The 22,516-nt window shown below is 42.2% G+C and overlaps 4 protein-coding genes across 5 annotated transcripts; 2 read left to right on the forward strand and 2 right to left on the reverse strand.

Moving 5' to 3' along the window:
* Positions 1–251: 251 nt before the first annotated feature.
* trim105 (tripartite motif containing 105) lies at positions 252–5,381 on the reverse strand. Its single transcript, XM_076103047.1, is given in 8 exon segments — positions 252–1,679; positions 1,908–2,023; positions 2,146–2,159; positions 2,265–2,498; positions 3,188–3,283; positions 4,449–4,784; positions 5,275–5,334; positions 5,337–5,381. Coding segments are annotated over 8 exon segments (1,461 nt in total). The 3' UTR covers positions 252–1,119.
* npy7r (neuropeptide Y receptor Y7) lies at positions 4,985–13,026 on the forward strand. Its single transcript, XM_076103049.1, has 2 exons — positions 4,985–5,127; positions 10,595–13,026. The coding sequence occupies exons 1-2, from the start codon at positions 5,097–5,099 to the stop codon at positions 11,761–11,763; spliced, it is 1,200 nt and encodes a 399-aa protein (XP_075959164.1). The 5' UTR covers positions 4,985–5,096; the 3' UTR covers positions 11,764–13,026.
* Positions 13,027–13,609: 583 nt separating this feature from the next.
* prelid1a (PRELI domain containing 1a) lies at positions 13,610–17,894 on the forward strand. Of its 2 annotated transcripts, none has more exons than XM_076103050.1 (6): positions 13,610–13,743; positions 14,348–14,467; positions 15,519–15,744; positions 15,843–15,956; positions 16,252–16,330; positions 16,843–17,894. In XM_076103050.1, exons 2-6 carry the CDS (start codon positions 14,376–14,378, stop codon positions 16,962–16,964), a joined length of 633 nt encoding a protein of 210 aa, XP_075959165.1. In that variant the 5' UTR covers positions 13,610–13,743; positions 14,348–14,375; the 3' UTR covers positions 16,965–17,894. The 2 variants fall into 2 exon arrangements, with proteins under 2 accessions (XP_075959165.1, XP_075959166.1); XM_076103051.1 differs by lacking the exon at positions 13,610–13,743 and adding an exon at positions 13,762–14,026.
* Positions 17,895–18,149: 255 nt separating this feature from the next.
* On the reverse strand, positions 18,150–22,015 carry mxd3 (MAX dimerization protein 3). Its single transcript, XM_076103052.1, has 6 exons — positions 21,441–22,015; positions 20,689–20,788; positions 20,513–20,542; positions 20,245–20,359; positions 19,914–20,079; positions 18,150–19,438 (listed from the first exon to the last, which is right to left on the reverse strand). Exons 1-6 carry the CDS (start codon positions 21,508–21,510, stop codon positions 19,320–19,322), a joined length of 600 nt encoding a protein of 199 aa, XP_075959167.1. The 5' UTR covers positions 21,511–22,015; the 3' UTR covers positions 18,150–19,319.
* Positions 22,016–22,516: the final 501 nt, after the last annotated feature.

The raw sequence follows: 22,516 nt of genomic DNA on the forward strand, positions 1-22,516 counted from the left end.
GAGGCATCCCCACTGTCCCTCTGTTTATACGACCTTTCACCCGGCAGGAGGAAACAGGACGTCAGTGCTCTAGTGTGGTTGTGAAGATAACCCAGAGCCCGCCTACTCTTGCTGTTTAAGTGCCAGAGACGGCTGGTGCACTCACAGCCGTGCGTTCTGCTTTGATGATGCTTAATAACATCCTTGATTATTGCAAGTGAGGTCATGGAAGAGTGCAGTGTCACAGCTGCAGAGGAGAATCAAAGACAATGTTTATTTAATAAAGAAAAAGTGATTTGGTTTATTACTTGCATCAGCAGGTTTTAGATATTGTTTGGGTCTTTATCAGGAAATGACGGAACATGTAGCCGACATGCAGTCACAACAATGTAAACAGCATAGACGGAATCCTGCGGGGAACTACATTTAATATCATTCCTTGAGCAATAAAGAAAGTGTACATTGTATAGCCATGTTCAAATTCATGCCCATGTAGCACATAATAATGACAACTCAACAGGAGCTGCAAGATTGAATCTAAAGAACTCATAAGATGTTGTGAAGTCACATCTGGGTGTTACAACTTAATCATAAAACATCTGAAACAAAAAGGCAAAAAAAACAACTTTAATTTCATACTATTGCATAAAACACGAAGAACCATTTCATCTAATGTAAAATCTCACAGTGACGTGAACCATTGCTTCATGATGATTGAAGTCAGGGGTGATTATAAGACCTTTTCACCAGCGAAGCCTCAGGAAGGTCTGAGAGACAATTATGCAGAGTATCATTTGAAGGTCAACCATCTTCATCTAGCTCAGATATTTGTATGAACAGTGAAGAAAATTAAACCGTGATGCATCTAAGCTTCACTGTATTCAACCCCAAATGGTTGAATACAGCAGTTCTATGAATATGGCAATTTTTATAACATGTCGAAAGCTTTTAGGGTTCATTTGAGATAGAAAATAGATGCATATATATCCCATCATTAAAGCATGGACAATAGGAGAACAATCTTCAAACTCTTGTGATACAGAACCACAATGGGTACAATGGCAGAACTGTGATAAAAAGTGAATAAGTGAATAGACAGGTCTTGCATTCTGAAAAGCTTTTCATTAATTTGCACTGCTGTTAGCCAGACAGAGCGACAGGCGGGTAGTGGAGGAGTTTGATAGGCGGAGGTTTCTGACTGCTGCCACTAATGCACGGGCTGAAGAAGGGGAAGGCCTTGCCCCGCGGCCCGTTGGTGAACAAGTAGAGCAGACTCATGTCGTCGGCGTTGTAGAAGGACACCCTCCTCTCCTCACAGTCCAGGAAAACCCCGAGCCTGTGAGGGGACGAGCCGAGCCGCAGCCTCGTCCAGGGCTGCGTGCCGGCCGAGTACTCCCTCCCGTTGCGCAGCCGCAGCGTCCAGTAGCCGCTTTCGGGGCTCAGCTTAATCCGACTGTGCCTGTCTACGGCCTCCGACGCCACGCCCAGGTCCCACTTGGCTTTGGATCCCACCTCTACCTCCCAGTAGTGTCGGCCCGACTGGAAGCCCTGGGCAGCCAAAATGTTGACGCACTGCAGGAAACGTTTGCCGTGGTCCATATGCGGGATGGTGACGTCACATTCCACCGCCGCGGTTTTGTCCCTGGAGACGTGAATGTTCGGGTGTGCCGTGTCGACATCGAACGTTAACGGGGAAGGACCTTTGGGGTGAAACAATTCATTAAATGGTAATAAAACTCAACAGCGTGTCCCATTTTGAAATGAAAATAAATCCCATCGGTGGAACAATGGTGTCATCACTCTCCTTCTGTTACCACCTCAACATCTTTATATAATACTAGTAATGTCTCCCATAATTACTCCCATCGCTGAGGCTTTTAGCTCAAGTCTTTTATGTTTCTAATAAAGCACGTCACAGAGGAAATTACCTGGATTCAAAGACTTGAACATCTTTCTCCATGTGATGTACTGTAACGGGGCCATGTATTTGTTGCTGAAAGCATTTGTATCAAACTCTTGGGCAATATCCACCTGCACACATGGCCTGTTGGGGGGGGGGGGGGGGGGGGGGCAAAGTGTGTTTAGTGAGGGTCCTTCATTCTCAGCACAGTTGACACTCAATTGAGGTAGAAATCAGTCAGTCATAACACCGAAATGGACACTTACCTCAGCTGTGGGAGCTGGAGAGAAGGAAATGAAAGAAAAGAAAAAAAAAAATCACATAAAAAACACATCTACACATCCACAGCTACTTTGAGGCATCAACACATTTCAGACAAACTCACCTCGGCTAGCATGATGTTCTCGGGGGCAGCGCTGGCCTGCTGTAGCGCTCTCATATTGTCCTCCAGCTCCCGCACCGCCAGCTCCGTGGCCTCCAGGTGGCGCTGGACTTTCTCCAGCTCCTGCTCCTGCTCTCTGCTGAGCTGCTCCAGCGCGCAGGTCTCCTCATCGTGCAGGATCTGATGGAGAGCTCTGAATTCCCCTTTGACGTGGGCCTGCAGGTCTGCTCCGACTCTCTTGAGACCGGGGGGGGGGGGGAAAAAATGGCGGATGTTACAAGGTGGAGGACATCATTTAGCATCTTGCTGCTGTTGGCTGGTTCCAATAAACCTCTGGCATAGCTTCCACAAGAGTACACATCTCCAGAGAGAGACAAACGAGCGGTAATGAAGCTACACTCTGCATCAAAGATCTACGTGTCAAACAAATACAGATTGTTAAAGCGAGGCGGGATTTCCTGTTCGTCATCTCAGCACAGCATGCAAAACTAAACTCAAGCGCTTATCCTCCATCTGTCTCACACAAACGAGATGTTTTTATCTTTCTGTCGCCTCTGTGACCGTTTGTCACACGGTGTAATGCGTCTTGTTTTAGCAATTACACGCTTAATTAAAAAGGGCTTTGTTTGATGAACTGGGTCTTTCTGCTGGAGCAAATGATGGTCATGTAGGAATAAGACTGTAAAGTATGGATCGCCTATGCATAGTTAACGCACAGTCAGAGGTTAGAAAGGCATTTATGCACACAAGCGCAAGACCATTATGCTTTACATTTCAAAGCAGAAACTGTCACTTACCGCCAACTGCAAACACCACTATATATACACATTACGACATATTGCAAACAGCCATTAGGGAGTTCCATGTGCATTGTTATCTGTTAAGTGCTGCCCCCCTCCCCCCTCGAGTTCCCCAGACGAGTGTACCTTTATGGTATCCGTATTGTCTTTGTCTCTGCGAATGCTGTTGATGAAGTCCTCCCTCTTCAGGCGATGACTCTCCAAAGTCTCTTTCAGTTGTTTCTGTACAGCAATATGCACATCAAATCAGTGTGGAGACAGAAACAACAACGCGCAGAGAGAGACCGAGCAGAGCGTCAAGGAACTCATAAACAACTGTAAACATGCTGAATACCGAGTGACCAGAAACACAGCCCTGCAATAAATACTGCTACCTTCAAATGTTCAGTTTCGGTCGAGACTGAAACTTTTTGTGCGTCGAGTCAACTCGATGGTACGTTCTGAGGATCGTGCTGTTGTTGCATTAAACAGCCATTTTACTGAAAGATGTACATCTAATAAACCTCAGTGTGGATTGAGCAAAAATATCGGAAACACCTACAAATTCAATGCAATCCAGTGCAACAACAGCCACAAAGTACAGCCAGGAGTACGCTTTCCTGAAGTCTCCATGAGGTTGCCAGTCATCCAGCAGAGTCTACAGGGAGAAATAGTCTGACACAAAAGGCCCTTAACACTACCCCTTGTTGTTTTTGTATGGATTAACCAAACAAGATGTTAATTAGTGAGCTTTAGGAAGTGTAGCTGGGTTAATTTCATTACCTTTGGACAGAGCCAGGCTAACGGTTTCCCCCCCGTTTTCAGTCTTTATGCTAAGCTAAGCTATGGCTTTAGCTTTATATTTACTAGTGGCAGTGTCATCATTCGTCTCATCTGACTCTCAGCAAGATAGTGAATAAACATATTTTCCAAAATTAAACAATTTCTTTAAAGAAACAACCATAAAGTTAAATAAACACCTTTCTGGCACAGTATGAAAAACAATTACATTTAATAACAAGAGCGACTTTGTGACTGCATTTGGTCTGGTTGGTTTTATTGTTCTTGCATTGTATAGTGGTTCCCCTGCTGGGGTTAAATCACATATCTTGCCATATAAAGCAATATAAAAGGGAGTGGAGCGTGAACCTTGCCCTGAGCCATTCAAGCAATATGTGTTGAGGGCGGAACTGCAGTGAAATGAACACGGATGTGGACTGACGGATAGAATACAAATGTGTTCAACTTACACAACAGAACGCTCATTTTCAATCGATCGGTTTACTTTGGAGTATAAGGTTATTTGTACATGATTACCAAACACTTTAATAACACTCTCTAGATGACCAGAGTACAGCAATAAAGGCACGGAAGGCAGCCAGCAGCATCCGTGGAGGTCTGAACTCACCTCTAGGTTCTTGATGTAAGTGTCCGAGGTGGTGGCCCGGACCTTCTCCACCATGGCGGTCACAAGGTAGTTCGTTTGAAACTGCTTGGAGCTGAACTCCTTGCGGCACTGCGGGCAGGTCACGGGCCCCTGAGTTCCTCTCCAGTACCTGGAGATGCAGGGTCTGCAGAAGTGGTGCATGCAGCCCAACATGACGGGCTCCGTGAACAGGTCGCAGCATATGGCACATGTCAGGTCCTCTCTCAGGCTGCCTTTGGGGGATGGAGCAGGAGCAGGAGCAGCAGCAGCCATGTTGAGGAAGCTTTCCTCTGTCCACGCTGAAGTGAAAGCAAAAGCCTGGTGGAGAGAGACAAACACTCCCTTTGTGAGGACAGTTTGCAGGGTGACGTCTCTTCGTTAAAGTCAGCTGAAATTTAAATTGAAAATAAGAACAAAGTTCACACTCCACAGCAACAGCTTCCTGTTGTTCATAATGGAGTTATTCTGGATCCAGCAGAGTGAGCTGAGCCCCTCCCCTCCGAGCAACAACACTGATAGCACATCAAACGCAAATAACTCGGAATATGCTTCAACTTCAAGAGGAAACGACAGCCACTTCAAGTGGACATCTTAATCAGGAAGGAATCGTGTGATGCATCACGTGACTCTATGAACCAGCTCGTAATCAGAGCAACGTTTGGTCAGATATGTTTTGTTTTGTTTTTACACTGCTAGCGCTTAGCTACGTGTAGCAGCCAGTACACCGCGTCTTTAAGCAACACAAAACTAAACACATTTAAAAGGTGTGACTTCAATAAACGTTTAGTTAACACTTTCATGAACTTACGTTGTCTGTTGCTCGGAGAAATGAGTGCCCGAATACTTCAAAGTCCCTCCATTTGCTCTGTACTTTCTCGACTCAACTGGAACAAGACGTACACCCGTACTGCGCATGTGCCAGCTACAAACGCACCTTTGATTGGCCCAGTTGTTTCACATCAAACAGTAGGATGTAAGGACATTATTCTTACAGTCTATGGAATGAATGCCGTTACTTTTTCTCTTCTCCACTTCGCTCATTACTGTTTCACTTTGCACTGAACACTACCAGAGATAGTTAGAGACCATCTTTGACACTACTGTGAACAAAAGCTACATTTTCCCACTAACTTGCTACAAACATGCAGAAACCAGTCACCTCTTCCATTATATTCTGAATATTTTCAGATTGTTTTCTAATTTTGATCAATTGAACAGATCAATTGTATCCCTCTACATTATTCCACAACTGTTTCAAAGCGGTATGTTTCGAGACTATAATTCTGTTGGAGAAATACTAAATCCCTTCATCATATGATTTAAAGGACCCCTCCAGCAGTTTAGTATGCACTTTCATAAAGTTGTCAGACTTACAAGAGACCGATTTTTAAAAAGATTGGACGAAGTCAAAGCAGCACAGATGAAGATATGCTGACTTTTAGTCTCATTGTTAAAACCTCCATATTCCCTGAAAACAATACAGAGGACATGGCCTCATGGTAGGTTTAATGGGACACCTAATTTGATTGAGCATCTCACACAAATGTTAACCTCAGGATTTCCATTTGCAGACTTCACAGTCCATCCTTTTAAATCAATATTTTGCATCACTGAAGAAGGAAAACACTGTTATGTGCATTGGGTCAACAGTCTCCACATGAAACACACTAAGAGCAAAAAGGCTTGAATGATTTCTCACTTTGTATGCCATGTTCATTCATTCACACAGCCTACACACAGACTGACAGACAACCAGACAGAGAGAAAGAGAGAGAGACACAGAGAGAGAGAGAGAGAGAGAGAGAAACAGGAAGAACAACAGCGTGTGGCTTTGCAACGTGAGGACGCCACGGTCTCTGATTATGGCATCAGATCAGTGGCATCAGTGTTCCCAGAGAACGTGAACAGAAACAGTGATCAGATGAGAGCAGAGGATCATGACAATCCCAGGCCGTATGGAGAGGAGCCCTACAGATTAACCATGTAGATTAATATGAACGCAGGTAGATGAATGAAGATGCAAAGACCTATACGGTAAAACGATGGTTTAATTTAAACTGACACAATACAATAATGTTCTACACTGTAAAACCTACTCACTACTTTTCAGAGCCAGTTGGAGAGATAAGCAAGGTTGTGGCAAGGGCATAAATCCCATAAGGCATTCAAGTCAGGCTGAAGGAACTGTCAACCTCAACAGCCGAGTGACCCAGTGAAAATGAAGGTCTGGAGAGGGCTCCCATAATTGAAAGAATAAATTGAGGGGGGAGAGGCTGCCTGCCCCAATCAATAAGGCAAATCTTTGTTGCTGAGTCAATCATTGCACTATAATTATTGCGTCATCCAATAAAATGTAAATCTGAGCTGAATGGTGAAAGGTAACTCTCAACAGCTCCAGGGTAATGCAGAGACAAGGCTCAAGGGAGACATCCTGTTCTGTTATCAAAATCACAAAGCATTCTCTGGCTTCAGTGGCTAAAGCTCCTTTGTTCGTGTCTAATTTAAAGTGACAGCATGTTTCAGCTCCCTAATTATCTGTTGACACTGACATGCACACCGCATCTATGAGTTATAGTTATAATCCCAATCCAATAATAATTCCAAATAAATATGAATTCCAATCATCAGGTCAGACAAAGCTAACTCTTTTCAAAGAGAGTCATGGGAGCTGCAAATACATGTGAATTGCTTTTTTTACATTTCTTTATGTCTTATTGCTGCAATATTTTTCAAGACTCTTCACATCTATTTCAAGGTAACTGCTTAGTGGCAAGTTTAGATTTCTGTCGTACTTTCCTTGGAAATGTCCTGTACTGTGCACAATACCAAAATCAGCCTTGACAAATGTCCTGACCGCTATCTATTCACAAACCTCAAGCTTTGCTACATTATATGAGAAAAAATTACTCCAGGCACACAATATAACTTCATTCATTTAAACCCGGAGTTGAATGCAATCAGGGGACTGACACCCAGAATATTAAAATACTGATTTGAATTCCCAACCAAACCCTGTTCAAGTACACCACACTTCAATAAAGCATTCCGGGTCGTCATGGGAGCTCTCATAAATTAGCTTGTGAGATGAACTTGTCTTCCCAGGGAATCAACTAAGTCTAACTGTGTTTGTATCCTGCATTTAACAAGCAATGGCTTGTTGCACAACCACACAACAGTTTAGTTTTATTGCTGCTCATGTGATTGTTGAAATTAAATCAGGTGTGAGGTGGAGCCTCAAATAAAGCAATATATGAGGATTTGCTTTACAATCCTAAATTGTTCCAAAGTTCATTTAAAGTTGTATACACTTGAATATGAAGAAATAGCATGGAATGTCTGCCTGGAAATAGAGTGAATACTAAATGGAAATCAATAACAAAATGAAAACTCGGTGAGGTAAATGCGTTGGCACTTTAAATGACTGATATTTAATCAAATATCTTGAATGTCTAATGCAGTGGTGAGAACGTATACACAGATGCCCCATAAAAAAAAAGTGATCTACAACGCGCAGATCTCTGGTGAGGGTCCCTGGCACAGATGTGGATTTTGTAGAACCTGTCTCAGGAACGCACAGTCGAGCCACAAGATGCGCACTAGGCACCACAGTTTGGGAGGAGCTTCGGGATTTTACAGCTTTGTTTCACGCCGCTCTCCAGTGAAGACCCGTTTGCAAAAGGAGATATAGTGGGAAAGGTGAGTCCATTAATGTGTGCATATCGTTCATTTTGCACTTTAAATGAATATTGCGAGGCTACTTTAGTGACAAAATTGTATATCCCGGAGGAGACAGAAATTAAATATGCTGTTCTTCTGCGCAGTTTAACGTGTAGTTACTGAAATTGTTAGCCTATATGTGCGTAATTTGGATATGAGAGTAGCATTTGAAAAGTGTCCCAATTACGTACTGACTATTTGTGTTGGAGGCAAACGATTTGCACCTGTCTAGTTGGTTGAATAAGCCTTGAGAGCTCACTTGGAGACATTGAAATGCGCGCTATTCAGTAAATCAAAGTGGCGACAAATTACGCACGACCGAAGCATCAATGCATATCTGATTGGGAATTGGATATCTCTTCCTAATTTGATGTCAGCGCGTAGAGTTCACAACAATCTGGTTAAATTGTTTGTAGTTTTTTTTTTGCTCCTGCAGGTGTATGGTAACTGATTCATCAGTGGCACGAGCTTGCCTCAAATCATGGATTACCATCACCGATCAGAAAGGGTGCTCTGACAAATTGCATGTCGCTAGTCTGCCTGGTGAATCTCTGCTGGGTGTTACTGTGTGACTTTCTGCTCTGACGGAGGATGCAGGCGGGCAGTGGTCAATTGGCACTGCAACAGTATAAATGCCATCACCACAATCTGGTCCTTGCGGTTTCTAAATTATCCTGTACGTCATTTCGTGGCTCACAATATGTATTTAGATTTGATATCTATGATAACTTTCCTCTCCTTTAGGCCAAACACCTGACATTTTATACTGTAGTTAAATCCTAAGGAACCCAGAGACTGTTTGGATGATTTTAATGTACACCAGTTTAGAGACACATCACTTACACACACATGCTAATATACACACTTGTCTTCGAGACCTTTTGCTGCTTAAAGTCAGTTGCAGAGAGGACAATATGATCTATTTAGCATTTAGATAGATTTGACAATTAAGCAACACAACAATGCAGCAAGTAAAATTGATGCCATATTTTCCACAGTAAAATATTCAATTGTGAATAAAATAATGAAAAAGCAAAGATGTCAGTAAACTGTGTCTGATAGTCCGTGAAAAAAAACGCTGCAGGATCCCCAGAGCGACCAAATGGTGTCTGTCACCAAAGAGATGACCTCACTAAATGGTTTCCAGTTTGTCTCAGTAATTCATGAAGACAACTTTCAAAATGAAGTGTTGAATGTGCAAAGTTGATTCAGACAAGCAATCAAATTGGTTGAGGCAGATACCACTCAATGTAATTAGCATTCATCGAATTAATGAGGATGCAGAGATTTAACAGTTACTTAAGAGTCAAACATTGAGATCGTTTTTATGCATGCCATGACCAAAGTGTTCTGTATTCAGCTCTCAGTCTGTCATAGGTAAATTGTCAGAAATGTCAAGATAATGACCTAAAGAAAGTATTGAAAGGAGAGATACTAACATACGGTTGTGTAACATGGACCAGCACTGATCCTTCTTTCGCAAACTAGGCATACCACTAAATATTACTTTTATGAGATGCCGACTGTGTATGAGAGCAGTCGGCGGCTCTAATGATGTAGCTTTGTACTGTCTGACTCCTGCTGATTACATTGCTTCCCTCATCATTTGCCTTTAGTCTTCCTAATGACACAGGTGTTTATGTCCCTTGGAAAAAAACAGCATGTTATAACCAAACAAATACTTGTACCCAGGACACCGGGGAAACATCTTCAATAGCTCTAGATAGCAACATGGTCTGTTTTTAGAGGGTGTTTGAAATGAGCGTGTACAAAGACATCTGATTTTCTATTGCTCGTCATCTGTTGCTGAGACGCGTATTTCCTTTTCTTGGCTTTTCCTCAATGCAATGTTGGGCAATTGTTCTAATAATTAGGCTGCATGCATCAGATAATTCGTATAACTTCTGAATTGCACTGTTTCATTACTCTCAAGTTGAATGCAAAATAGATTTAATAGCAGTATGACATTTACAATGATAACTACCCTTTTCAGGTGTTACGAAGGGGATAATGAAATAGGTTTATCTGATCTGTTTTGTCAGATTTTCATTAGAGGTTGGATTTTGCCAAAGCCGTTGCGGTTCTTTCTTTGCTGAGAAAGAGACCCTATGGGAATAAATGACAGACAGTATTGTACAGCATAAGGAGAGGGAGATAATAGGCCAGGAGGTATTCAGAAGGTCAAAACAACAGCCCGCCACCAACGAGACCAAGGTTGCAGCTCTCTGGATTTGTCAGGTGTTCAAGCGAAAGCAATGGGAAGCAAGTGAGGGATCATGTCTACTAGGCATGGGCACATGGCACACCCTCCTGGTGAAGACAAGTGACTGGTGTACTTTATTTTCATATCATGTTAGGAATACTATTCTGACTGCCTTGTGTCGGAAACAATTCTCATTTTCTCTCCTCAGGTGTAGGCACATTCATCAATCTATCATCTACCGGTAAAATGAGCCCACCAGACACATGCAACACCACAAGCGAAGGGGCGGCTGGTGAAACCGACCCCTGGTTTCAACTTAACGAGAGCACGGGTTTGCACCCCCCTGGTTTCCTCCCGCCTGGTTTCCACACTGACATCACCAAGCACCTCGGAGTCCAGATCATCCTGATCACAGCGTACTCCCTAATTATTCTGCTGGGGCTACTGGGCAACGCTCTTGTCATCTACATGATTATTCGCTACAGAAAAATGCGAACAGTGACCAACTTCTTCATAGCTAACCTGGCCCTGGCAGACCTCCTGGTGGACACTCTCTGCCTGCCCTTCACTCTGGTTTACACTCTGCTAGATGAGTGGAAGTTCGGAGCTGTGTTGTGCCACATGGTGCCATTTGCCCAGGCCCTGAGTGTGCATGTATCCATCCTGACGATGACTGTCATCGCTCTGGAGCGTTACCGCTGCATCGTCTTCCACCTTGGCCGGCGCCTCACGTGGAACACCAGCTTCCTCATCATGGCATTCACCTGGACTGTGTCTGCTGTCCTGGCAGCACCCCTGGCCATCTTCAGAGAGTACCGCCACGAAGAGATCCCTTCCATCAACCTGCGGATCGCTGTCTGCTCTGAGAAGTGGCCCCACGGGACCAGCAGGGACGGAGTCATCTACAGCCTCTCGATGCTGCTCCTACAGTACATTCTCCCTTTGGCCATCATCAGTTACGCTTACATCTGCATCTGGGTCAAGCTGAAGAATCACATCAGCCCGTCCAGCCGCAACGACAGCATGAAGCGCCGCAAAAAGACCACCAAGATGTTGGCCCTGGTGGTGGTGGTGTTTGCCATCTGCTGGCTGCCGTTCCATGTGTTCCAGCTGGCCAGTGATCTGGACCTGGTGCTCAGGTTTAAGGAGTACAAATTCATATACACAGTGTTCCACATCATAGCCATGGGTTCGACTTTTACCAACCCTGTCCTGTATGGGTGGATGAACAAAAACTACAGGAACGGCTTCCTCATGGTCTTCCGTTGTGAGGATAAGCCAGATTCCTTCCACCCCGAGGGCTCGTTCAGGACACGCTCCTCAAGAAGGCTGACTCTGAATGGTCGTAATGGCGGACAACCTCCGACTGCTGTATGAGAATAACACACTTTTTAAAAAAGCCTGTAGAATGTGACTGAACACACTGAACGCACTTCTGGTTTGTGGTGCTCGTGGTTCAAAAGTAGCCTTTTGACTTGAACGGCCTGATCTTGAGTATCTACGGGACTGGAGAGGGCTCAAAGCTTTGCATGCCAATCGCTTAATGTAAGGCTCTTCTTTCCTATGTAAATGGTATTAGTGAAAATACATCTGTCGAAGATTTTCAAATATATGTTTAAAATGTTTACTAGGCTGTCAATTAACTCAGTACAATGTATAATGTGTCTACTTGTTGGTTAGTGATGTCTAATTATGTATGCAGTCCATTGCATAAATCGTCTGAGGCTGGTACTGTGTTTGTTCTTACTCAAGGTGATTATTGTGGCTGTGTGAACAAGTTGAATTTTTCTATTTGTTGGCTATTGAAAACATTTGGACGTTTTTCTCTTAATAAATCCAAATACTGCGTTTTAGATTCACTCCAACGTGCTCACAGTAACATTCAATCGTCATTCAAGGAATCCAGAGGAGGCTATTATCTGTCCAACCAGGAAGCCAATTGTGCAATTCACCTGGCAGCAGCCCTTCCTGATTACATGGGCCAGCAGGAGTCTCTGTCCAAAGGAATGCAATCGAAAAAAATGAAAGTTCTCGAAATTGCTCTCCTATAATGTGGGCAGCTGCTTTGAGGATTTGTTAAAAAAAATTGGATTTGGAAGAAGACAAAACATGCAATTCCATACGCAGCTGTCAAACTGTCCTTTGTTGGTGGTCTTTTAATAATGAGCGCAGGAACATTAATCAACCACACGGCCTCTGGGCACATATATTGAGCCCCCACTGCACACATAACTCCCAGAGTTGAGTTGACCATCGGGAGAAATTATGTTTTATGTATCAAATAAGCTGTGGCTTGGATAAATGTCGAAACATGCCTGGGTGTATTAACCTGAAAATTGTGGCGTATTATAAAATGTATTGAAAACTGACACCATACAAAGACTACTGAAAACATTTGGCGGTAGTAGTCGGGGTACTTGTACCCTCCATACTTAATGTAATACAGGAAGATAAAGTTAAACTCACTGAACCTGAAGGCTGGAAAATCCATCCATGGAAAGTCTGGATATCGTGAAATTAATCATTTCTCACAAAATTGAGGTGAATCGAAGTCCTCACATAAACATTCAGACTTCATTTTGAGCAACAAAAAAAAAGAACAAGTGGGTCCAAATAACCAATAAAGCATTTAATGAACAACCAGACAAATGTGGCCTGTGCAGTGTGATTCATTTTACAGCAAAGATAATACACATTGGTTTTGTACGGCTGGAACATGACACCAACATTACTGATTTCCTTGTTTACTTTATATTCTTTTATGAACTGTAGATTGTTATAGAAACTCTCAAGCCTTTATCGGGACTACCAGCAGACGAACATTGAGCTTCGACCCATCACATTAAACCCTTTTGGCATTAGAGCTAATGCGTGAAGATTTTGCTGCAGACTGGAGATGTTTTCAGGGAAGATTTTATGCATAAGAGATTATCCCTCTGTAGCAAAGTATGGCATGCTCAAGGGGATATATCTCCAAGAATAGCAAGGCACAGTCAGATTAACCATAATAATGTTAGGGGTGTTTTACATTTGAGTTGAATATAGATTGTAGGAGCCTTACAGATGCCACTTTCTGTTGTTTTGACTCAATTGCATAACATCAGACCCCCAAATTTCTGATCGAAATCCACTCTTGAGTAAACACAATACTCTTGAACGCTGTATTGCATTTTGCACCGTCACGTGCTGCCCTCTAGTGTTCAAGAGGCACCACCTACCGGAAGTGTCGTCGATGTTTGACCTTCCCTTCAGTCCAAGTCACGTGGGACGTGATCGGTCGGTGGCTGCACGGGGAAGTTCATGCCGACCGGAGTACAACATGAAGATACTCATCTTTTGAATGCTGTCGCCATACAGGTAACCGCCTTTTTGCCTCTGAAATGAACTTCGCTTATTGAAAGTCGGTCAGAGAAATGTCTGGGCCGAACTGTGCCACTCATTCGCGAGGTTCGCGTCATGCTAGGCTAGCTCGTGATGCTAACGATGGAGCTAAGGGGTGCGGACGTGACAGATGTGACAGGAACGGTTTATCTGATGGAGTCTCCGCAGAGTGATTCACCGGCCTGTAAAGCCTGTATTCACTCATACTGTCAGACACATTGTCTGTTCGTTACGTACCAGAAGACTCAGCGTTGTATTTGTGAGATATATTTGTTTTGTATCTGACTGACAGCTGTCATGTAGCTAAGCTAGCGTTTAGCTGAACAGTTCGGTAAAACGTCTCTGTTAACGGCTCACATTTATTTACTTAACACGTAATGGTATTACATAGACAAAAATAAATCATGTAATCCGTCCATTTTTTTTTTTTTTTTTACTTGTCTTGTTTGTTGGCACTTTCGAGTACAAAAACACGAACTTCCTCAATCGTCGAAAGTGCGGTTGAGTAAACGCTGTGTGTTTGCACGAGCCTCCGACATTAGCCTGCTCACGATGATGTGTTTGTTCTGCGTTTCCTCAGGGTACTGCCAGACTAAACGCAGGGAACAATGGTGAAGTATTTCTGCTGCGCAGGTTTGCTCAAGAGCACCTGGGACCAAGTTTGTATCGCTTTCTGGCAACGATATCCCAACCCTTACAGGTGAGTGAGGTGGATCTTGCTTATGAACTTCTTTATCCAAATTGCACTGTGTTAATAGATGAGATTATGTCTCAGCAGTTGTTTACTGATGAAGGTAAACAGTGGTGGGAAATACTAAGTAGCAGTTTACAGTGGTTTAGCTGTGACGTGCTTTACTTAATTAAGTTTTTATTTTTATTGTCTGGTACTTCATACTTCAACACAATTACATTTCATGTGCTGGTTCCTTATGATTTTACATATTAAACATATGATTAGCTGATTAAATATGATACACTGTGTCAGTAATAACAGTCCAACGATGTAATATAACATCATTATATTACACCGTTATATACCTTCACCACCGAGGTTGCGTAGACTGTTTCCCCAGACAGCAGTGAAGAGGTGAACATCACAGCTGAAACAATTAGTCCATTAATAGATCGACGGGGCAAACGATTGAATAAACTACTTATTGTTCGGCTATTGTTGTGATATGAAAACAAACTGTTTAAATACGTAGTTGTGATGGGCATATTTTGCTATTATTGACATTTTGTAGACAAATGATTTATTGATAAATCAAGGAAATAATCATCTGATCGACAATGAAAATAATCGTTCGTGAAGGAAGGAAATAATCCATAACAAAATACATCTCCAGGAATTTTGATTATCGATTTAATTGTTTTAAAAATGTATTATCTAATCAAACAGTTTCTTGTTCAGTTTCTCATGTGCGAGTATTTATTGCCTTTTTATGACATTGTAAATTTGATACTTTTTGGTTTTTAAGACGTCCCTTTGTGAAAGTGTGATGTGAATTTCTTCTCATTTTTTCAAATTATGAAAACTTAATGTATTTGAATTGAAGAACATGACAGATATATATATATATATATATATATATATATATATATATATATATATATATATATATATATATATATATATATATATATATATATATATATATATATATATATATATATATATATATATATATATATAAGCCCTACACAGAGGTTTTGTATCATCCTGATCCGTAGCTTGTACTTCTCTCTCACAGTAACCATGTTTTGACCGAGGACATCATTTTCCGAGAGGTTACGCCAACCAACTGCCTCAAATCCAGACGACTGTTGACCAAAACGAGCCGAGCTCCTCGCTGGATGGAGCGCTACCTTCCCAAGCACATGGCCAGCAAGGCATACATCATCGAGGACTCCATTGTGGACCCTCAGAAAAGGACCATGACCACGCTCACATGGAACATCAGCCACGCTCGCCTCTTGGTACCACAATGTTTGACTCCATTGGCACTCGGCATCGCACAACGTAATCACACAACCTCATGTTGCGTTTGTTGTTGTTTTTTACCTCTCCGTCACAGTCCGTGGAAGAGCGGTGTGAGTACCAAATCAACCCTGACAATGGCAGCTGGACAGAGATAAGAAGAGAAGCTTGGATCTCTTCCAACGTCTATGGGCTCTCTAGAGGCATTCAGGTCAGTAGAGGGAAGCGTTGCGCTACGCTACGTAGCAGCTCAGGGAAAGTGGTGTGGGGCGTCACACCGATCTTTCATTCTGGAGTTGGTAACACAATACACAGTGTTGAGATGCAACGGTAGAGCAGTTGTCTGCCAAGACCTAGGTTGCTGAATGATTTATGACAGAATCAGAGTGGTCTTCTGTTGTCCTCAGGCTCTGGGAAGGTATATTAGTACGTATGTGATGATATGAGGTATACCTTGATGACACATTGTTCTCTGTCTAAGCTGACTTTGTGTCTTCTCTTTCCAGGAATTTGGTCTTGCAAGGTTCAAGACCAGTGTTACAAAGACCATGAAAGGCTTTGAATATGTGCTGGCCAAAATGCAAGGTAAATTGTCAATAATAATAATAATAATAATATCAGTAATTAGTGCTTTGCATTAATTGCTAGAACGAACCATCGTTTATTTTATTTGCAACGCCTGTGCTTTGCTGTGATGCTGTTATGTTCAGGTTAGCAGAGGGGAAGTACAAGATGAGCAAATGGTTGGCGGAGAAAAAAAAGGAAAAACTGTGATGCTCATTGAGAAAACATATCAGTCAAATAAAAACACTGCCATTTTGGGTGAAGCTTAACAGCGTTCTAAAGGGAGTATAACAGGAGAAGGTTGGGAACCTCTAAAGGTGCAAAATATGCAAGACAACTTTTGTTGGTAAAATCCCCGTCACTGACACACACAGAGAGAAGCTGATTTATATGAATAATTCAAATGGTATGCAAGTGTCTGTCGTTTATTACACAATTCCCAATTATTTATTGATAGATTTAATCCTCTAGAACTACGTAAGTATCCAAATATTTCTACCGATATTATAATCGATATGTTATGACTTTTGTAGGTGAAACGCCATCAAGAAGCTTAACAGAAACTGCTACGGACCGAGCAAGAGAGACAGCGCTGGCAGCTAAGGAGAAAGCCAAAGACCTCGCCTCACAGGCCCAGAAGAAACAATATGTGTGATGAGCAGTGTAGGTCATCGGTTTACCCCCACCGCTCATGGTTCAGACAGACGGATCCCGTCGTGAGTAGACGCCTCTGTGAGGAAGCCACGTACTGAAATGGTGGGTGGACCATAAAAAGCCTGAGCTGGGTTCAAGAGGCTGCTCCAGCCTCCTGGAATATATTCTACCATTCAGTTGTTGTAACGGTTAAGCGCCGCATGAAGACTGACGTACCGTGTACATTTGCTTATCTACGGTATGGAAACAAAAAAGTGACGTAAGTGAGAGGGTGTGAGTTAAAGGTACAGACTGGAGCAGTCTGGCCGCACTGCCGTTGCAACCAGATCATCTCAGTATTGACCATAGATAGGGATCTTAAAGGACTGGCTGAATATGGCTCTGTGTGCCATGAAGTAATAATGGCACTTAACCAACCTTGATATTGTTCCTCAGACCTTTGCTCAACCTTTGTGCCCATCAACAACGTTTACCTTTTACTATGTTCCTTTCAGTATGTCATCTTATTTTATAATAGTTTATTATTAACAGCTTTTTCTTGAGGCTAATATCTAATTACTGCAAATTCATGTTTGATTTCCTTAAGTTGTATGTTTTGTGACAATCGTGTTGTCTTTTAGTTCAGTTCACCCGACCACACCTTAATCACCCTACCGAGACTGATTGCTTCAAGTTGAAGTGCATTGACTGAAGAAGGGTCCGTACTGTTGGCAGTCATAGCTTGGTGAAAAATACTCACTTTGCACTTTTGATATTTAGATCTGCTTGCAATGGACTTCAGTGTCTTAATTTAAAATGTGTGTCCAAAGGCAAAAATCATACTTTGTATTGCACATTCAGCTTATGACTGATGACACAGCCCATGCAACAATGTGCTCTTACTGCATTGATTAAATATATTGTCAATAAATGGACATTTCCTTTGTAACAATCCTGCTGTGATGTCTCTGTATAGTTACATTAGTGTCTCCCAACCTGGGGTAGCTAGATGATTAACAGGATGGGACAGAAAACAAAAAAAGATTCTTAAATACCAAATTTTTAGACTTCCTGTTTTTCAAATAAAATGGACAAATCCATTTCAACGGAAGAGGGGTCAGCCATGACTTATGGCCTCACAAGCAAAAAGGTTTGATCATTGTGAAGCAATAGGTCCAGTAAAATAATTATAAATGGCACATAAATATACAAAATATTTATTCAATAAAAAAGGCTTACACGTACAAAAATGCTACATTATATAACTGGGCGGAGAGACAGATGAATGCATACATACTATTAAAAGGTAATGAGGCATATTGCATACAGAAGTGAAGGGGGAAAAGCACCTTCAGTTATTAAATATAGGGCAATGAATATGAAACACCTGTAATACAGCATAAATTGCACAATTACTACAAGTTTGACTGTCAACTGTCAGACTGTGGTGCATGCATAATTGACGTGAGAAATGCACAAGCAATGAAGTGTACGGTTGTTATAATGCACACCTCTAAGAAGCGGACCAGTTCGTATAAGCAGTGAATAAAACGGTCATTGTACTCTCTCCACATGCGCTCACAACTCGTCTTTAAATACAGGCATCAAAATTCTTGCACTTGATCACAGACTGAATTGTGTCCAAATACGCTAAATGAGTATTTTTCACATTTAATTTAATTTCCAGACATGAAGGTGCAAACATGAGCAGTTCTTTTATGTTCAGTTTTCATTTTGATATACCCACAATCTTTTTGAGACAAAACAAGTGCAATGTGTGGTGGTTTTTGTGCAACATAAGAAAAAAAAAAACATAACTGAAACAACTTACAAAATAGGACAATAATAGCGCAGGTTTAAGTGCATGCTACACATGTGAGTTCTGAAATATGAACTTAGTGCTAAAGAAAAGCCGTATGGGATACCGAACCAGATCTAATTTAAGGCAGAATTCAGTATAGACATACATACTGTAGTAAAGAATAAGTTAAGAGGTTTGAATAAAAAGCCCTTCAAGATGAGTTAGAACAGTTTGAGTCGTCACAGACACCTTGTGGCTGAGGAAGTAAATGCCGCTAATGGTTGAGGACAGGAAATTCATACATCCATCCCAGCCCAGTGATTTTAACTGCTACTCAGTGCAAATGAACACAGCTCATTCAGAACATTATTGTTTAGCTTGTAGTCTGATATATTTTAAAAAGAGAATATCAAAAGTTACTCCTTTAAAAAATGAATAATAAAGTGTTCAGTTGTACAGTAGCATCTTGCTCCACTGTCCCTCGTCCTGCGCTGGCTTGTTTTTGGAATGTTTTTCTCCTCTTCTTCCTGTCCACCCGGTGACACGACGTGAGCGACCGTAGGTTTTTCTCTGCCGTCATAGCCAGGCTTTGTCCATGCTGGAGTAACAGTGGTCCGCACCGGTGTGCGTAATGCTCAGTCCGTCAGAGTCCAGACAGTCGAACACGATGCCTTCCACGTCAACCTCCACATCCTCTGTAAGGTGACCAAGCAGAGATCAAATCCATTAGTGGGAGGAAACTTCACTCGTCTCATTGAACTCACAAACTACCGCTGGGTCATATGATCGCAATCATGATATCAACATAATGAGATTTCTCACATGGAAACCCTGAAGGTTGATAAGCTGTACTTTTGAATTATTGCCAAGCTATAGTTCAAACTATGCTGCTCAGAAAACATCAACACACATTGGTAAAACATTGACATCCTAAACTCCTGTTAATGAGAAGTCTACATCAATATGTTATTTGCTAGGAGACAGAGGTTATCTTTATGATGCTGGAACTTCCAGTTCCCATTAAGACCACGATCACAGTGGTTCGAATGTGACATAATAATGATCCAAAACAAATCAGAGCTTGCACCTGTAATCACACTTTGAGCTATAAAGCACAGCTATGATTTACTGTGCCTAGGTGAGGCCCTTCTGGCTTCCTGACGGACGTACCTCTGTCGGAGTCCGACCTCTCGGACGACATGGTCGACCCCTGACTGTCGTTCCTCATCCTCTCCGAGCCTCTCTGCAGCTGCTCCAGACGAACCCGCAGCTCTCCCTGCTCCCAGCGCAGGCGGCCCTTCAGGTGCTCCGCACGCTCGTCCTGCTCCTGCAGCTTCTGAAACGAGAACGCAGAGAGACAGACGAGTGAGCGGTGGACCGAATGGACGAGGCGGGGAAAAGCATTCGGAGGCCACCGGCCGAGTGCCGCGAGCAAACGCGCGCTAGCCGGGACAATAACTGTCCCAACATTGCGCTCTCGACTAGGCGGTGTGGTGTTTACCTTTATGTGAAGGTGGGCTCGTCTCAGCAGGTTGAGCGTGGTGTTCCTCATCGAGTCAGATGACAGAGGGACTTGCTTCTTGAGCTGCTCCAGGCAGTGCCTCAGCTGAGCTCGTCTGCAAAGCACAACAAGCAACAACAGATGCTGTTAGTCCATGCAAGTCAAAACTGGGTGTTTATGATTAATGCGTAGTCTTCCTCTAACTTTCGCTACCATAAAAAGTGTCGAAAGAAATGCATATTATTTATTTTGACAAAATATAAATTACCTGTTTTTTTCCAGCTCGTTGTGAACTGACCTGCATTTACAGAAACAGACAGCTTGTTTAGCTATGAACATAACAACTCTTAGCAATGACATCATGCTTAAGATTCATGTCAGAACTGAAAGTGGAGCTTCACAACCACACCCAGTTGTCAGTTGTATGTTATGCAACGTATTCACCTATTGCCACCAGCAGATATCTTTTTGCTCTTCAGTTTACTCCTCTTGTCGGGGTGATCTGCACTGAGAGGCAGGAGTGAAGCGTATCCATGTTCTGCCTCTGTTTAGGAAAAAAAAAAAAGTGCATTTCAGCTTTGTGAGGAAATTGTTTGAAATTCAAGAGCAGCAATGTTAAATATAAAGTTTCCCCATTTATTTTGTGAACATTGGTGCTACAAATGATCTCCATTGCCTGATCCATTATCTCCTCCTAAATAGTAAGAGGAGGAAGACAAAGGCGACAGACTGCTGTCATCAGCATCATCAGCTGGGCGTTTTGTTTTTGGCGCCATCCAACACCACCTATTCCCCATTATACGACTAATCTGCAGCCTCACGAGCAGAAATACACACTACAAATGTCTGCAGCGTGTGCATAATGAATGAAACTTGTGAGAGTTGAGTGTTTTTTTCCGGTCTCACTTTCATTCGCCGTAATGAGTGTTCACCGCCGCTCGGATTCATTTTCAAATCGGACGAGATTGGCGCCTTTGAGTACAATGATGGGACCGATAATGTAGGTCACTTAGTCAAATGGGAAACATCGACTAAAATAACATCCCAGCATCAATATTGGCGATTTCTCGACCAATTGCATTGCATTGTGTACATGCATTGTGTTTTGCATTCATAGTGACAGTACCTTCATTGTGTATTTTGTTGTTAACCAACTTCCTCTCCTATACACTGACAGTTATCATAAAAACACCGACCTCGCTCTCTTCGCTCCAGAAACTCCGCAGCCCGAAGAAGCACCTGGATGTTGCAAATGTTTCCGTCCATTATTATTCTGTTTGTTGTAATACAAAACAACAGCGGGTAAACAATCTACTGTGGTGTAAGCGTCAGCAGACTGAAGTAGATGAACGCTGTGTGTGTGTGTGTGTCTGTTCTACGTCGTCAGTCCACAAGAGCCCCAACACAGCGTTCACTGTGACGCTGCGTTCACGTGTTCCACGCAAACTCGGACATTTGAGTTACCGTCGTAATTATAAAAGCGGGCACGTACGTTTTATCGGATATGATGACTGAAAGGGCCATCTAATGTATTGGACTCTGTTGGTTTATTTCTGTAAAATATAATAAGAGAGTGCTCATGTGGGTGACATTTAGAAAAAAAAGTTTTTACGATGAGTGTTGCACGTAAGACACTTAATAAACGGCCAATTTTACTTAACATAATGACACAAACACATAACGTAAATCTCATGTAAAAGAAAGATGTATCTCGTATCATAATGGAGCCATGGGTTGGTCATTATGGTGAATTTAGGCTACGATTTTAATATTTCTGAAAGTATTTGAAGGCATCGGCAGACAACGTAAAACGTCATTATCAAGCCCCCCTCACCATGCACAGCTCCTTTATGTTTCAAACATGTATGCTTAACAACAATATTGACATGTATTTATGCATATAATTACCCCTATTATATGTAAATCCAAAACTATACAAGCTGGCCGTTTGCGCATGTGAGCTCACATAGTTGTACAAAGTTGCATTGTTATATATGTGCTATTGTTAAACTTAGGTTTGTTTTTATCTTACTCTCCCCCTCTTCCAATGTCTGAAAAAAACATATGTATTTACTTTAATTACAGCTGCATCTCATTTTCTTTCGATACCAATATATTTATTTTTTAAATATAGACTGTGCACATTAAGCACAATGTCTTCATATCAAAGATGAATACGTATTTAGCTAGCATAAAATCATATTATATTATATTCGCTAATACTAAAATCGTCCGTTTGAATAGCCAGTGTAAACGGCAAGATGTGTTTAAT

Source organism: Anarhichas minor, unplaced genomic scaffold (genome assembly GCF_050575085.1).
Source record: "Anarhichas minor isolate MPS153535 unplaced genomic scaffold, ASM5057508v1 ptg000028l, whole genome shotgun sequence".
Classification (NCBI taxonomy): Eukaryota; Metazoa; Chordata; class Actinopteri; order Perciformes; family Anarhichadidae; genus Anarhichas; species Anarhichas minor.

Excerpts from the sequence above, each read along its gene's own strand:
- npy7r (XM_076103049.1), top strand. The coding sequence starts at position 5,097 with ATGAACCAGCTCGTAATCAGAGCAACGTTTG. Across the intron at positions 5,128-10,594 it reads CGTAATCAGAGCAACGTTTG|GTGTAGGCACATTCATCAAT; the intron begins GTCAGATATGTT and ends TTCTCTCCTCAG.
- prelid1a (XM_076103050.1), top strand. The coding sequence starts at position 14,376 with ATGGTGAAGTATTTCTGCTGCGCAGGTTTGCTCAAGAGCACCTGGGAC. Across the intron at positions 15,957-16,251 it reads GGCTCTCTAGAGGCATTCAG|GAATTTGGTCTTGCAAGGTT; the intron begins GTCAGTAGAGGG and ends TTCTCTTTCCAG. Across the intron at positions 16,331-16,842 it reads TGTGCTGGCCAAAATGCAAG|GTGAAACGCCATCAAGAAGC; the intron begins GTAAATTGTCAA and ends TGACTTTTGTAG.
- mxd3 (XM_076103052.1), bottom strand. The coding sequence starts at position 21,510 with ATGGACGGAAACATTTGCAACATCCAGGTGCTTCTTCGGGCTGCGGAG. Across the intron at positions 20,789-21,440 it reads TCTGGAGCGAAGAGAGCGAG|AGGCAGAACATGGATACGCT; the intron begins GTCGGTGTTTTT and ends TTTCCTAAACAG. Across the intron at positions 20,080-20,244 it reads GAGCCCACCTTCACATAAAG|AAGCTGCAGGAGCAGGACGA; the intron begins GTAAACACCACA and ends TTCTCGTTTCAG.